This window comes from Epinephelus lanceolatus, chromosome 3 (assembly GCF_041903045.1).
Source record: "Epinephelus lanceolatus isolate andai-2023 chromosome 3, ASM4190304v1, whole genome shotgun sequence".
Taxonomy (NCBI): Eukaryota; Metazoa; Chordata; class Actinopteri; order Perciformes; family Serranidae; genus Epinephelus; species Epinephelus lanceolatus.
The window spans coordinates 20,781,807-20,796,128 of NC_135736.1; the positions used below are offsets into that span (position 1 = coordinate 20,781,807).

General features: G+C 41.2%; 2 protein-coding genes across 2 annotated transcripts; one reads left to right on the plus strand and one right to left on the minus strand.

The window, feature by feature from the left end:
- Positions 1–5,334: 5,334 nt before the first annotated feature.
- Positions 5,335–12,736, plus strand: taf5 (TAF5 RNA polymerase II, TATA box binding protein (TBP)-associated factor). Its single transcript, XM_033625253.2, has 11 exons — positions 5,335–5,765; positions 6,754–6,982; positions 7,106–7,421; positions 7,531–7,694; positions 9,645–9,780; positions 10,720–10,840; positions 10,936–11,065; positions 11,167–11,331; positions 11,436–11,613; positions 11,827–12,004; positions 12,117–12,736. Exons 1-11 carry the CDS (start codon positions 5,357–5,359, stop codon positions 12,329–12,331), a joined length of 2,241 nt encoding a protein of 746 aa, XP_033481144.2. The 5' UTR covers positions 5,335–5,356; the 3' UTR covers positions 12,332–12,736.
- Positions 12,730–14,184, minus strand: atp5md (ATP synthase membrane subunit k). Its single transcript, XM_033625254.1, has 4 exons — positions 14,088–14,184; positions 13,136–13,236; positions 12,953–13,046; positions 12,730–12,857 (listed from the first exon to the last, which is right to left on the minus strand). Exons 2-3 carry the CDS (start codon positions 13,217–13,219, stop codon positions 12,957–12,959), a joined length of 174 nt encoding a protein of 57 aa, XP_033481145.1. The 5' UTR covers positions 13,220–13,236; positions 14,088–14,184; the 3' UTR covers positions 12,730–12,857; positions 12,953–12,956.
- Between the last annotated feature and the right edge of the window lie 138 nt (positions 14,185–14,322).

The following is a 14,322-nucleotide window of genomic DNA, read 5'->3' on the forward strand; positions in this document are numbered from 1 at the left end:
CATGTGCTGCCCCACCCCTCCTGTTCCCTGACCCAATCCCCATCCCACCCACCATGCTACCTCCATCCTCCTCCTCCTCCTTTTTCTCTCTCTTCATCTTTTCCCCCCTCACTCTCTCCCTCCCTCCCTCTTTGCTTCTCTTAGGGCATTTTCCACCTCTTCTGAGAGTCACACCTCATGAATTATTTAGTCGTGCAGCTCAGTGGGGGATTTTGCTGCGTTTCCTGACCGTTTACTGCACAAAGATAGACAGGCAGCAAAAAAATGTGCAGGTAAGCATCACAGATCATCTGCTTCACACGCTCACTCACTGGCTGACTGCTGGGTGCCCCTGCCTGGAAAACAATAACACCTTCATAACATAAGGGCAGACGGACAGCATGCTGGGGAAGCATCATTTGAGTGTTGAAAGATGTAGAAGAGGGCATCCAGGGCTGGACAATTTATGACAATGTCCTGTCAGTTCTTTTTTCAAAGAAGATTAGGCCCTTTGGAAGGAGTAATCATCTGATGGAGACAGTGAATTTATTTCAAGTAATCAGCAGAGGCAGCTCAACTGCACCATTTCTCACAGCTGGGAAAAAACCTACCCTACACAAGCATGCATTAAAACATAAAAACACTGAAAGCGACTAGAATCTGCCACGCCCCATTCTGCGCTCCCAGGACTACATCACTCTCTGCTGCCTCACACACAAACATGCACATACACACTTTCCTGCAACATAAAGCCTTTTCAATAATAGCCTTTTTTCTTTTTTTTTTCTTTTTACAGCATATGCCTCAGACGATAGTAAAATTGATATCAAAGTTATATTAATCCAACATCTAGAATTATTATTTGCTGCTCATTTTCCTTCACACTTGGGTTGATGCCACCAATACCAATTAACACATTTGCTGTAAACCTTCCCTCCAATCTCATCAGAGGACATTTTTACTGGCACATAAGCAGAACAGCTTGAGAGGGCATCCATAACGGCGCATCTTCTTCTCAAACGCATTAACTGAGTAAACGCAAAGCAAAAGCCTTTTAATTTAAATCATGCATGTCCGTGGTTAGCAGCGCTAGAATGGTTAGCACCCTGTGATTGTGAGCTCTTATAACAGGTACAGGAACGGCAGCAGTTGACATGACGATGACACAAGCGGGAACATTTTATGATGCTCAAACATGCATAACTGATTTTCTAATGTTTGAATTACAAACAGTGTGTTGTGGCTCCACAGCAATATGAATTTCAGAGGTGTAAGTGCAGATCTTTTTCTTTCTTTGGTCTTTGTGTGCTCCTACAGATCTGTCTCTGCTGGGTGATGCCACACCCTGCTGCCTCCTGACACACACACACACACACACACACACACACACACACACACAGTGAGAGATGGGGGGTTGGTGGGAGAGTTCTCCAGCTTCTGCACACACACAGGGAGGAACTGAGCAAAGTCATCACTGAGGTGTGAAAGGAGCAAACAACTGAACATGCGTCTCTCCCCACCTCACACATGTTATCGCTACTGTGAGAAGTGTGTGAGCAGCTTTACATACACTAATTATAGGAACACACACCAAACTGGGGGGAAACACAGATGACAAAAGATTACAGAAGTGGGTTTTGTGAAGGTAAAGGTCAGTTAGAATCCATAAACATCTGGTAAAAGTGCACGTGAGAAACAAGTAACAGTAAGAGTTCCTTTCCTGAGAAGATATTAATGTTTGCACAAGAATGTTTCCCCAAATAAAAGTGAAAAATTAACTTGATTTTTGACAAAAATACCAGACTTCTGGGTTATGACTGTATGTAATGATATCTAATTTCACCATATAATGTTCCCAGCCGGCCACCAACGTTGCTGGATTTTGATATTTCATTGAATTTAGGCTGTGACGTCAGGTAATCAAAATTCAATGTCAGGATAACGTCTAATGCCAGAGTAAATTTGTCAAAAAATACTGACGACTGATAATGTTGATATTTTGTTGGTTTTAAATTGCGTTGTTAACTTACCAAATCATAAGTCTTCCAAACGTCTTAATGTAGAAAAATGACATTTAGTCGCACGGTATGGAGAACAAAACCCAACATCTGCATATCGTCATAATATTAACAGCCACACAACATGAAATTCTAATGTTAGACATTTAAATTATTGTCAACCAGATTTTCACCCCAGCCGTAATTTAATTTTATGATGTAAGAGTCCAACGTCTCTATGGACATCTGCCGCATTTCCAATTGCTTAAAGGAAAACTTTAACCAAAACTTTGTTTTTCTTGCATGCCTCCATGGAAAATGGCAAGTATATTGATTTATTGATTCCTTTGAGGGCATATTTAACAACAGCAAAACTATATCAAAACACCTGTGTACAGATTCAAGTATAACCTAGTATGATCCAAGTCTCATTTATCCAGTCATATGCTCAGTGCTTCCTAAAACATGCATTTTCACTAAAAAAAACCCCTCAGTATTGGAATCTGGCTTTGAAGAGAGCAGAGATAAGTTTAATTTTCAGTTCAGTTTTAAGTAAGTGAACTCTTTTAGTCAAAATTTTATGTGTTCGTGGAGTACTGAGCTAGAAGTGGATAAATAAGACTTGGATTATACTGCTCAGGTTGTTTGAGAGTGTGTAAACAATGTTTTAATATAGTTTTACTGTTGTTAAATGTGGCCTCCAATCAATCAGTAAATCTGTATATTCTTAATTTTCCATGGAGGCTTGTGAGACAAACAAAGTAGTCATCATAAATTCAAGTTAACATGGCATGAATAATTTATATACAAATGGTCATGTTGTGGATGAAGTATTCCTTAAAGGTATCCTGATGTCTAGATTGGCTTAACACGAGCGGAAGAAATCAAATGTAGCCCACTCAAGTGAAAGTAGCAATAGATGCAGAAATACTCTGTTAAAAGGCTTTTGAAGAACAGTCCCTTTAAGAGTGCCCTATTGTATAAGCAGTATTATAATATTAGATGATCCAAGTGACACTGAATTCCCCACTTTTCATGATCTTATACATGAAGTCATATGGCTGCATTCATCAGACATATAGTGAAGTAAAACAGTACAATATTTCCCCCTCAAATGTAGTGGAGTAAAAATATAAAGTAACTAATAAAGCAGCAGTGCCTCAAAATCTTCAAGTCTCTTTTCTACACAAATCAGCCCTGGAGTAGCGGCTGGCTGCTGCATGTAATCACTCAGCTTTATTTTAAATCAAAGTCAACGCTGCTGAGCTGCCATGAAGCATTAAAGCAGCTCCAGGAGACTGCTCTCTCTGTCTCTATCTTTCATCATTCTATCATTTCAAAATAAAAGCACCTTTATGGTGGAGCAGGTGCTGGACATTGCAGTCATTCGGTGCAGCACAGCAGGCTTTATGTAAATCACTACATTAAGTGAACACTTATAGATTTTGAATCAATAACCTGGAGCCTGACACACATGTTTCAGCCCTGGTCATCTGCATATCTACAAGGTAAGTGCAAGAAGAGCCATGACAACCATGTGCAGTCAAACTGCTGATCTTAGTGTTACACCACATTTTGTCATTCAGTGACACCACAAGGAGGCATGTACCCTCAGTCCTTAATTAGCAGCCTTACAATGAGCCTGCGCTGGTGACCACACCCTGAGCTGCTGATGTTTGTCTCCTACACCCACGAACCTATCCCACCCCACCCCCATCGCTCCTCCACACGGAGCTACGCCACCGCAGTGTTATACAACGCCTTGCTGCTTCTGCCGTGAACCCTTCTCCTTCTTTTGTCCCACCCCTCACCATGGACCTTAGTCTGCATGTTAAACCTGCTGCTGAGTTATCTCACTCACCATTTCCAGTGTGGATAAGCTGGGTAAGGAGAGAGCAGCTCCTACAATTGCATCTGAGCTTGACGAGAAATAGGTTGGTAATAGGTTAAGATGTAGATTTTAAAGTGTGTTATCTAACATTATTGTACAAAATATCATGAGGTGCTACAATTAGTACAGATCTGGAGCAAAGTCCTGTATAGAAGAGATCTGAAATGATTGAGAAATGCTGCCAGGGACTAAACATGGCTCACGCACTGTGTGAAAAAATAAAAATAAAATGAAATGCTATTAAGTTCCAATTTTCTACTGACAGACACTCAGAAATGAAAACAGATCGCCCGAAGGATGCACAGTCAGCGGTATATGAGTGTGTCTCTGACAGGGAGTTTAGTGTTCAGAGAGGAAAGAAGGTGTGTTACAGGCAGAAATCCAGCCTCAGCAAAATGCAAAGTGAGAATGGCTGATACTTGTATGTACTGTCTAGCTTTCATGTGTTCTCCCTCACTCCTACAAGTCATGTATAAAACATTTAAACAATCCCGCCTAGCAAGACACAAAGTTGAATCAATGTTTGTAAAGACCACAATATTTAGTAAACCTGTACATTATGCATAACATTTTATGCTATTAAGTATTTCTATAAGGCAATGCATTGTTTTAAAATCCTATTAGATGTGGAGCAAAGAAGGCTTTGTCTTAAAAGCATGACAGGGTGGAAGGTTATTTGTTTCTAAAATTAAAATATAGCATAAATTCACTGGTTTCAGCTTCTCAAATGTGACTATTTTCTGGTTTCCTTGCTCCTCTTTAGTAGTAAACTGAATAGCTTTGGGTTTTTTAACTATTGGTGGGACAAAACAACACATATGATGACATCACCATGGGCTCTGGGGACGTGTGATGGATATTTTCAGAGAAAATTATCATTGAATTCATGGAGAATTAAAATAATCTTTTGTTGCAGCTCTGTTTTTCGTCACATTTGACCAAGGTGTTCAACTGGTTGGCATGGGTTGTGTGGGACCAAAGTGCCACCACCTGGTACAAAAGGGTACATCTCTAATTATAAATGAGAGAATCCTCTTTTAAAAAGACACATAGTTATGTACAAACATGAGGTTTTCACTTCTTAAATAAGAATGATAATTACTGCTCAAATTCATACAGTTTACATGGGCTTAAATGGGAAATTAAAATGACAACAAGTGCAATAGTCGTGCATGGTAGATATGCTAATATCTGAGAACTATTGCAGCAAAATTTAACCTTCTGAAGAAAAAATTATAAGTTATAAATTTATATATAGTCCAATTTACCAATAGACCAGTTTCAGTAAGTTAAATGTGAACCATATTTACAGCTTATTAAAATCTATAATTGACAGTCTGATTGAGATACAGATGCTGGCGAGAGGGACGCGGGACTTCCGCTCTACACATGATGACGAAGCATCGATAAGCACCAATCAGGTGACTCGATCTCACAAACTCAGTGTTTTCCGTTTTTAAACCACGCACATGCGCACTTCATTTCTAAAATGGCGGCCGTACAGGGTGGTATGGTCGACGCGGCTGAAGAAAAAGACATAAAAACAGAACCAGCAAACGACGGCTGTGGAAATAATAATGCAAACGAGGGAAGGTTGCTCTCTACGTCCCCGGGCTCCAGTGCTCCGGCTGGGGGTAACAAATCCCCGGAGGAGCAGCAGACGCTGCTGGCTGTCCTGCAATTCCTCAAAAAGAACAAACTGACCGAGTCCGTCGAAATTCTGCGTCGTGAAGCGGGATTACCGGAGGACTCACTGGACCTGAAGGGGGGTGACTCCTCCGGGGCAGGCTCCGGGGCTTCTGCGGGCAGCGTGGACGTGGAAAGTGGCGGGGATACGAGCTCTCTTCTGAGCCGGGTGACCAGCTCATCCTCCGCTGTAGCCCAGGCGCCAACTAAAGGTCTGATACAGAACTTAGCTGCTGTTTTTACTATGTGAAACACTGTTTCATCATTAATACAAACTGTTTTCTGTTAATATGACATCACCTAAGTGTTTCCCAACATGGATAACTAATACCTTTATTACCATAGAGATATTACAATCGTACTCTTTATAACCAGGAAAAACACAAATTACAATATGGTGATAAAAGTTAGTAAAAACTTTAACAAAGGGAGTATGTGTTACAAGGATGTGTGGGTTTTTATGTTTTTGTTTATTGAGTGCAGTTACTGATGTGCTCACAAATTTCCCCTGACTTGAGAGATGTTTTTATTTATTTATTTTTATTTATTATTATTTTATTTTTTTTATGAGAAGCAGAGGTATCAAAATGAATTGAAAAATGGAGGTGATAAAAATGCATCTGAATTAAATAACAGAGGGTAAAAATGGATGTGAAATATAGAATAGTTACCTTCTTACATTCATTATTCACAACACAAAATTGCCGTTTATAATTTAAGGAAAGTGGCCTCAAGGGTGGGATTAACAAACAACAAAATATTTAATTTATTACTCTATTTTTTAAACATGCATTTTCTTAACCTCCATTTGTATCTTTTTTTGTTACTTCCTCATATTAAATTAAGCTAAGCAATATTTTCCCATTCAGATGATTAAGCTTAAGTGTAATCGCAAGTGAAGGTTCAAAACCAACTGTCATGCATGTCATAATTATGTCAAGAAAATCTGACACAATACCCCACGTCATAGCTTTTTCACACAGTTAACAGTTTAAGTTTTCTTAGTAGTTACGAAGCTGGCTCAGCTGTCATCATGTCATCTCCCATGTTTAAAAGTCATCTTATAAAGCCATGGTATTTTTATTTTTCACCTAAATAACAGTTCATTTCAAGTCAAATATGATATTGTTTTTAAAAGCTGTAATGTAGTTGGCCAATACCAACAGCATGCACATCTCACCCTCACTTCTTCTTCATCAGCTGTTGGGGAGGATCAGCCAGATGTCAACGTGGTGCTGTCAGCTTACAGCCAGCAGGGAGACCCGGCGCTGTACCAGGTTTACTACAGCGGCCTGAAGAAGTTCATAGAGTCGGTCTTGGACTGTCACCGAGCGGAGCTGTCCCAGGTCTTCTACCCACTGTTTGTACACATGTATCTGGAACTGGTGTACAACAATCATGAAAGTGAGGCCAAGGCGTTCTTTGAAAAGTGAGTTCCCTTCACATATGGTTTGTCCCTCCAACTGAAAACTGATAACCCTATTTTGTTTTAAGTAGCATTAAATCCCGCACAGTTGATAAACCCTATGTCTTTCATTTCTCTCCATCTCAGGTTCAGCGGCGATCAAGAGTGTTACTACGAAGACGACTTGCGCGTTCTGTCCAGCCTGTCCAAGAGGGAGCACATGAGAGGCAACGAGACCCTGCTGGACTTCCGTACCAGCAAGTTCGTCTTGCGTATCTCCCGTGACTCCTACCAGCTGCTGAAGAGGCACCTGCAGGAGCGTCAGAACAACCAGATCTGGAATATCATCCAAGAGCACCTCTACATTGACATCTTCGATGGCATGCCGCGCAGCAAGAGCCAGATCGACGCCATGTCTGGCAGTTTGGCGGGAGAGGCCAAGCGAGAGGCCAATAAGGCTAAGGTTGGATTTACACACCAGCACACGTATATGATGACGTCTTTGTTTTCTTTGTCTTCCCAAGCAGTTGTTGAATTCACAACATGTTCTTGTTTCATTATCATTCACTCAGGTTTATTATGGACTGCTGAAGGAACCAGAAATTGAGCTGCCTCTTGATGATGAGGATGAGGAGGCCGAGAATGAGGAGGGTAAACCCAAGAAGAAGAAACCTAAGAAGGACAGCATGGGCTCCAAGAGCAAGAAGCAGGATCCTAATGCACCTTCACAGACAAGGTAGAGATTTTTAATACACCAGTATATACAGTCAGGTCCATAATTATTTGGACAATGATACAGTTGTTGTCATTTTGGCTCTGTACACCACCACAATGGGTTTTAAATGAAACAATGAATACCTGCTTAAAGTGCAGACTCTCAGCTTTCATTTAAGGCTTTTTTCAAAAATGTAGTATGAACCGTGTAGGAATGACAACCATTTCTTCACACAGTCCCCCGACTTTAAGGGCTCATAAGTATTTGGACAAACTAACATAATCATCAATTAAACAGTCAGTTTTAATACTTGGTTGCAAATCCTTTACAGTCAATGACTGCCTGAAGTGTTGGACACATAGGCATCATCAGATGCTGGGTTTCTTCCCTGGTGATGCTCTGCCAGCCCTTTACTGTAGCCGTCTACACTTCCTGCTTGTGTTTTGGGTGTTTTGCCCTCAGTTTTGGCTTCAGCAAGAGAAACGCATGCTCAGTTGGATTCAGGTCAGATGATATGACTTGGCCATTGCACAACATTCCACTTCTTTGCCTTAAAAATGTCTTAGGTTGCTTTTGCAATATGCTTCAGGTCATTGTCCAACTGCACTGTGAAGCATCATCCAATGAGTTTTGAAGCATTTGGTTGAATCTGAGCAGATAATGGTGCCCCAAACACTTCAGAATTCATCCTGATGCTCTTGTAAGCAAGACAAGACTTCACTAGAATAAATACAGAGGGTTTATCACAAGATGCAAACCATTGGTTAGCCTTAAAAATGGAAGGCCAGATTAGAGTTTGTCAAAAACCATCTAAAAAGCCTGTACAGTTGTGGAACAGCATACTATGGACAGATAAAACAAAGATCAACTACCAGAATGATGGGAAGAGAAGAGAAGGAAGAAGGGAAGGAACTGCTCATGATCCAAAGCACACCACCTCATCAGTGAAGCATGGTGGAGGTACTGTTATGTCATGGCCATGTATGGCTGCCAGTGGAACTGGTTCTCTTGTATTTATTGATGATGTGACTGCTGACAAGAGCAGCAGGATGAAAGCTGAAGTGTTTGGGGCTACATTATCGGCTCAGATTCAACCAAATGTTTCAAAACTCATTGGACGATGCTTCACAGTGCAGTTGGACAATGACCTGAAGCATATTGCAAAAGCAACCAAAGACATTTTTAAGGCAAAGAAGTGGAATGTTGTGCAATGGCCAAGTCATATCATCTGACCCGAATCCAACTGAGCATGCGTTTCTCTTGCTGAAGCCAAAACTGAGGGCAAAACACCCAAAACACAAGCAGGAAGTGTAGACGGCTGCAGTAAAGGGCTGGCAGAGCATCACCAGGGAAGAAACCCAGCATCTGATGATGTCTATGTGTCCAACACTTCAGGCACTCATTGACTGTAAAGGATTTGCAACCAAGTATTAAAACTGGCTGTTTAATTGATGATTATGTTAGTTTGTCCAAATACTTATGAGCCCTTAAAGTCGGGGGACTGTGTGAAGAAATGGTTGTCATTCCTACACGGTTCATACTACATTTTTGAAAAAAGCCTTAAATGAAAGCTGAGAGTCTGCACTTTAAGCAGGTATTCATTGTTTCATTTAAAACCCATTGTGGTGGTGTACAGAGCCAAAATGACGACAACTGTATCATTGTCCAAATAATTATGGACCTGACTGTAGCTCTTAACAGCCACAACATGTTAGCTGCAGCGGTTAGGGGACAATTTATCTAAAAATTAATGCATGAATTCAGAAGTTTAATTCTGAGGGAGCTGGATATGATTTATCCACACACAGTACAAGACAGTTTATAGTGCCTAAGCCTCGATATATTCCAGTGTTTAAAAGAGACACATTGTCATATTTGCATTCATTTACTTTCAACCTCTTTTTTAAAGTCCTGACACTGTATGTGGACCCAGCACTCAGTGACAGTTGGCGTGTGTTTCTTGTTGTTCAGGATACCTCTTCCAGAACTAAAAGATTCAGACAAGCTGGACAAGATCATGTACATGAAGGAGGCCACCAAGAGGATCCGCCTGGGACCTGATAACCTGCCCTCCATCTGCTTCTACACATTTCTGAATGCTTACCAGGTAATTACTCACAACCACAGCAATCACTGTGTAGCTGAGATGTTAACACATTTAAAGAGAGAGTTCAGATCTTTTGAAGTGGGGTTGTATGACGTACTTATCCATAGTCAGTGTATTACCTGCAGTAAATGGGAGTCCGCATGCCCCCACTTAGTGGCAGAAGTACTGCCACAGACGCTAAGCGATGTACTGCTGTGAATGGGGGCAGCACCAAAATGTATTTTAGCTACCTGAAATGTTTTTTTATATAGCTAGTGTACGCTATATTTAGAATATTTTCACTGCTTTGCGTTAACGTTTGACAGCCCTCTCTCACGGGGAACTGAAGCTGTTCTCTATGCTCTCTTCAAAGCCACCAGACTTCTCTGACAAAATCACTGATTTTACCTCCCAGAACATATGAGTAGTTTATGTTGTTGTGTGACTTTGGTGAATCTGAACTAATCCTTTAATACATTAAAGTCCCACAATAACACAAACAAACTTAATCAATGGAGGCAGCGGTAGACCAGCAGCTTCAGTGTTCAGCTAGGCAAAATTACCGCTTTTGTCAAAGGAGTCTGGTGGCTTTTAAGAAGGCATGGATAACAGCTTCAGATTCCTATCAGAGAGGGCTGCCTGACAGCAAGGTAAAGAGGATAAAATATCAAAAGTATAGTATACACTTTTTTTTAATTATGGCTAAAATACATTTTACTACCACCCATGTTCACAGCAGTACCTTGCTAAGCTTCTGTGTTGGTACCCCTGTCTGCTTCTCCAAACGGGACATGCTGACTGCCATCTACTGTAGGTTATACACTGACTCTAGATAAGCGCCTCATACAACTCCACTTCAAAAAATCCAAACTGTCCCTTTAATGAAGTGGCAGAGTGTGGTCAGTTAACGGTAAACTACAGGAGAATCATTTCTAATTATTCTCACCTTTCACCCTGCAGGGTCTAACTGCAGTTGACTTCACAGATGACTCCAGCCTGATCGCAGGAGGCTTCGCTGACTCCACAGTGCGGGTGTGGAGTGTCACACCGAAAAAGCTCCGCAAGGTCAAGTCTGCAGCAGGTACAGTGTATGAGTCTGACCGCCCTGAACTCGATTAATGTTTTCCTGACATTCTGTAACACTAGTAACTTTTTTTCCCTCTTCCTTCCCTCAAGACTTGAATCTGATTGATAAAGAGTCAGACGATGTGCTGGAGAGGATCATGGATGAGAAGACGGCCAGCGAGTCAAAGATCCTCCATGGACACAGTGGACCGGTTTATGGCATCAGCTTCAGCCCAGACAGGTATGAATCAATTCATTGTTGATTTTAAGGCCTACTTTATTACTGTCAGTCAGTGCACTCATGTTAACAGTTTAAACATACCTCTTTGCTCTCCCTTTCAGAAACTACCTGTTGTCGAGTTCAGAAGATGGTACAGTCCGGCTATGGAGTCTCCAAACATTTACTTGTCTGGTGGGCTACAAAGGTCACAACTACCCAGTGTGGGACACCCACTTTTCCCCCCATGGGTACTATTTTGTCTCCGGGGGACACGACAGAGTTGCTCGGTAAGAAATTGTCTTTCAGAATTTTTCTGTGACACAGAGCAATACACAGCACAGCCCTGTCTACAGATGTCTGTCACTGTTCTCTGTTATGCTTCCTCCAACAGTCTGTGGGCAACAGATCACTACCAACCTCTGAGGATTTTTTCTGGTCACCTAGCTGATGTCACCTGCACCCGCTTCCACCCCAACTCCAATTATGTGGCCACAGGGTCTTCTGATCGCACCATAAGACTTTGGGACGTCCTGAACGGAAACTGTGTCCGGATCTTCACTGGTCACAAGGTCAGACGAGTTACTAGAGCAGTGCCCCCCTGATCTGTCAGCAGTAGGGCCTAATAATGCAAATGTGTTGTCTAAAGTAATGGAAATAAGCATTTACAAACTCAAACTTCAAAATAGCTATAACCATAGCTCCACTTAACTGTGCATGTTAACATACTAACTGACTGCTGCAGAAACCACAACTGAGCAGGTCTTTTAACTCTTACCTTTCAGGGTCCTATACATGCGTTGGCTTTCTCTCCCAATGGGAAGTTCTTGGCTTCAGGAGCCACTGATGGCAGAGTTCTTCTGTGGGATATTGGGCATGGGCTGATGATTGGAGAGCTGAAAGGCCACACAGATACCATCTACTCACTCCGGTTCAGCAGAGACGGAGAGATCCTTGCATCTGGTGGGTGACCTACAACATCTCTTAAAGGAATAATTCACCCTATACCGTGAAGGTCTGAGTGGAGTTTCTGCAGTTTCACTTTCAATGACAATGATTTCTTTTGTTTTCCTAGGCTCCATGGACAACACAGTTCGTCTGTGGGATGCTACGAAAGCATTTGATGATTTAGAGACTGATGATTTCACAGCAGCTACAGGACACATCCATCTACAAGATAACTCCCAGGAGCTTATTTTGGGCACCTACTTGTCTAAATCCACACCTGTCATACACCTTCACTTCACCCGCAGGAACCTGCTGCTGGCTGCTGGGGCCTATAATCCATGAGACTATACTGAATGATTAGAAAATAATTTACAGAAGCTTGAAATGAAGCGTCTGATCCCCAAGCTCCACAAGTAACTGAAGAGGTTTGCCGTGCAGTTGGAAGAACACAACTGTATTACCAACAAATCACCTCTGGTGGGACTCTAGCTGTGAATGAAGATAAATATTTAGTTAGTTGACTTCTGTTCTGGCTCTCAGTCGCACAGATTTGGGTCACAAATTAAGCTGATCTATCGCTGATATCCCCTCGCGATGAAAAGTGCCACTGTTGATTGAGGACCTGTTTTTTTTTTTTTTTTTTTAATTACTGCCATGAGTACAGCTTTGCTCAACATGTGGCTGACATTTCTGTGTCATACTATTTTATATTGCCATACACTGTAAATAAAACAAACATGTTTTCTATGTTTTGGACATAAATGTTCTTTATTGTTAACATAGGGAAACCAAACAGTCATATTTTTACAAGCATGTCCAGCAGCTTTCTCCTCTCCCAGCTGTTAGAAATGATGGTCAAAATGAGCGCCTGTAAGGAGACAATAAGGAGCTTGGGTTAAATGAATGGAGCAATACTTTCCTAAAGTATAATGGTTAAAAGGATGGAGACTCTACTGCACTCACATGATCACTTTTCTGTGACAGCAGGCTGCTTCTTGGGCTTGAATTTGACATAAATGCCAATAGCTAGTAGGGTCGCATATGTGGCCAATACACACTAAAGAGAAAAAAAGATGCATGTCAGTTTTAGCCTGCTTGACAGTATTAAAATGCAGTTCATTTCTAGTTAAGCTGCAAACACATTACATTTCTCCTTCCAAGGATTGTGTATGAATTGAAGTGTTTGGCAATCCCAGTGAACTGGTGGCTTCCGGCGTCGTGTCCTCCCATGATGGATTTTAATGGTCCTGTAACAAGGAGAATAACAGGTGACTAATTAAATGATTATTAATAGAATGATGAAATATATATTCAAGTTCATCCTTGACCTTGTGGACAAAAAGTGTGGCGTTGAAATGATTGGTCGATTGGTTTAAGCCCTGTGCCACTGATATTTTACAGATCACATGATTAATGGAGAAAACAATAATAAGCAGATTTCAATCATGACAAAAATCCTTAGTGTGAACACTTAGAGGACCTTGGCGTTTGTGTTAGTCATAAAACCTAATCATTGCACGGTGTTGACAACTCTTGCAGAAACCAGAAACTCAAGTGCATTGGTAAAATCTCTTCATGAAAGCTCTTCAGAATTTTCATATTTTAATGTTGGCCCTCAACACACACAAAAAACAACTTCCCTACAATTACAAACTAACGTCAAGTTGCTGGTGTTATTACATAAGAGTATGCAACTTCAATGGAGGTTGGTTTGACATGCTAAAGTTACTTCAATTATATCTAATGTCAACACGCCGAGAACATGCTTTTTAACTTTTTACTTTTGCAACCTTTTACTTATCAGATTAACACACTAAAATTTAAAAACAGTGTGGTTGACAAGTGCACTCACAGCGGGCATTTCATTCAGACTGGCTTTCATCGGTCAGACTGCACAGCTAGCTAGCACACACTGTACTAGGTTGACGTTAGCTTCCTCCGTTAGCCTGCCTGCTAGCTAGTTTAATATTCAGCCCGCTAACTACAGTTAAATACCACATTGTCACGTGGGCATTTTAAAAATAAAATGAGGCTTACTCGACATTTGTAAAAATCAAAATGAATAAGCGTATTTGTTTCTAAATGTGTTTCGACTTACCTTTTACCACTCGACCCCTGTGCTAGCAGAATGAGACGGGTGCCCTTCAGCAGAGGCCGCAAAGCTATATTCGCCAGGAAGTCCCGCCTACTCTCAGTAACCCAGAAGTGTGTTACCATTGGTCCAAACTTATGTCACTCGAAGTAAGCGTCTAAAACGACTACTCATTGGCTTAAGATAATGTCAATCATTCTTTCTTGTCTGTGATTGGACAAAGAATGAAACACCCTTTTGA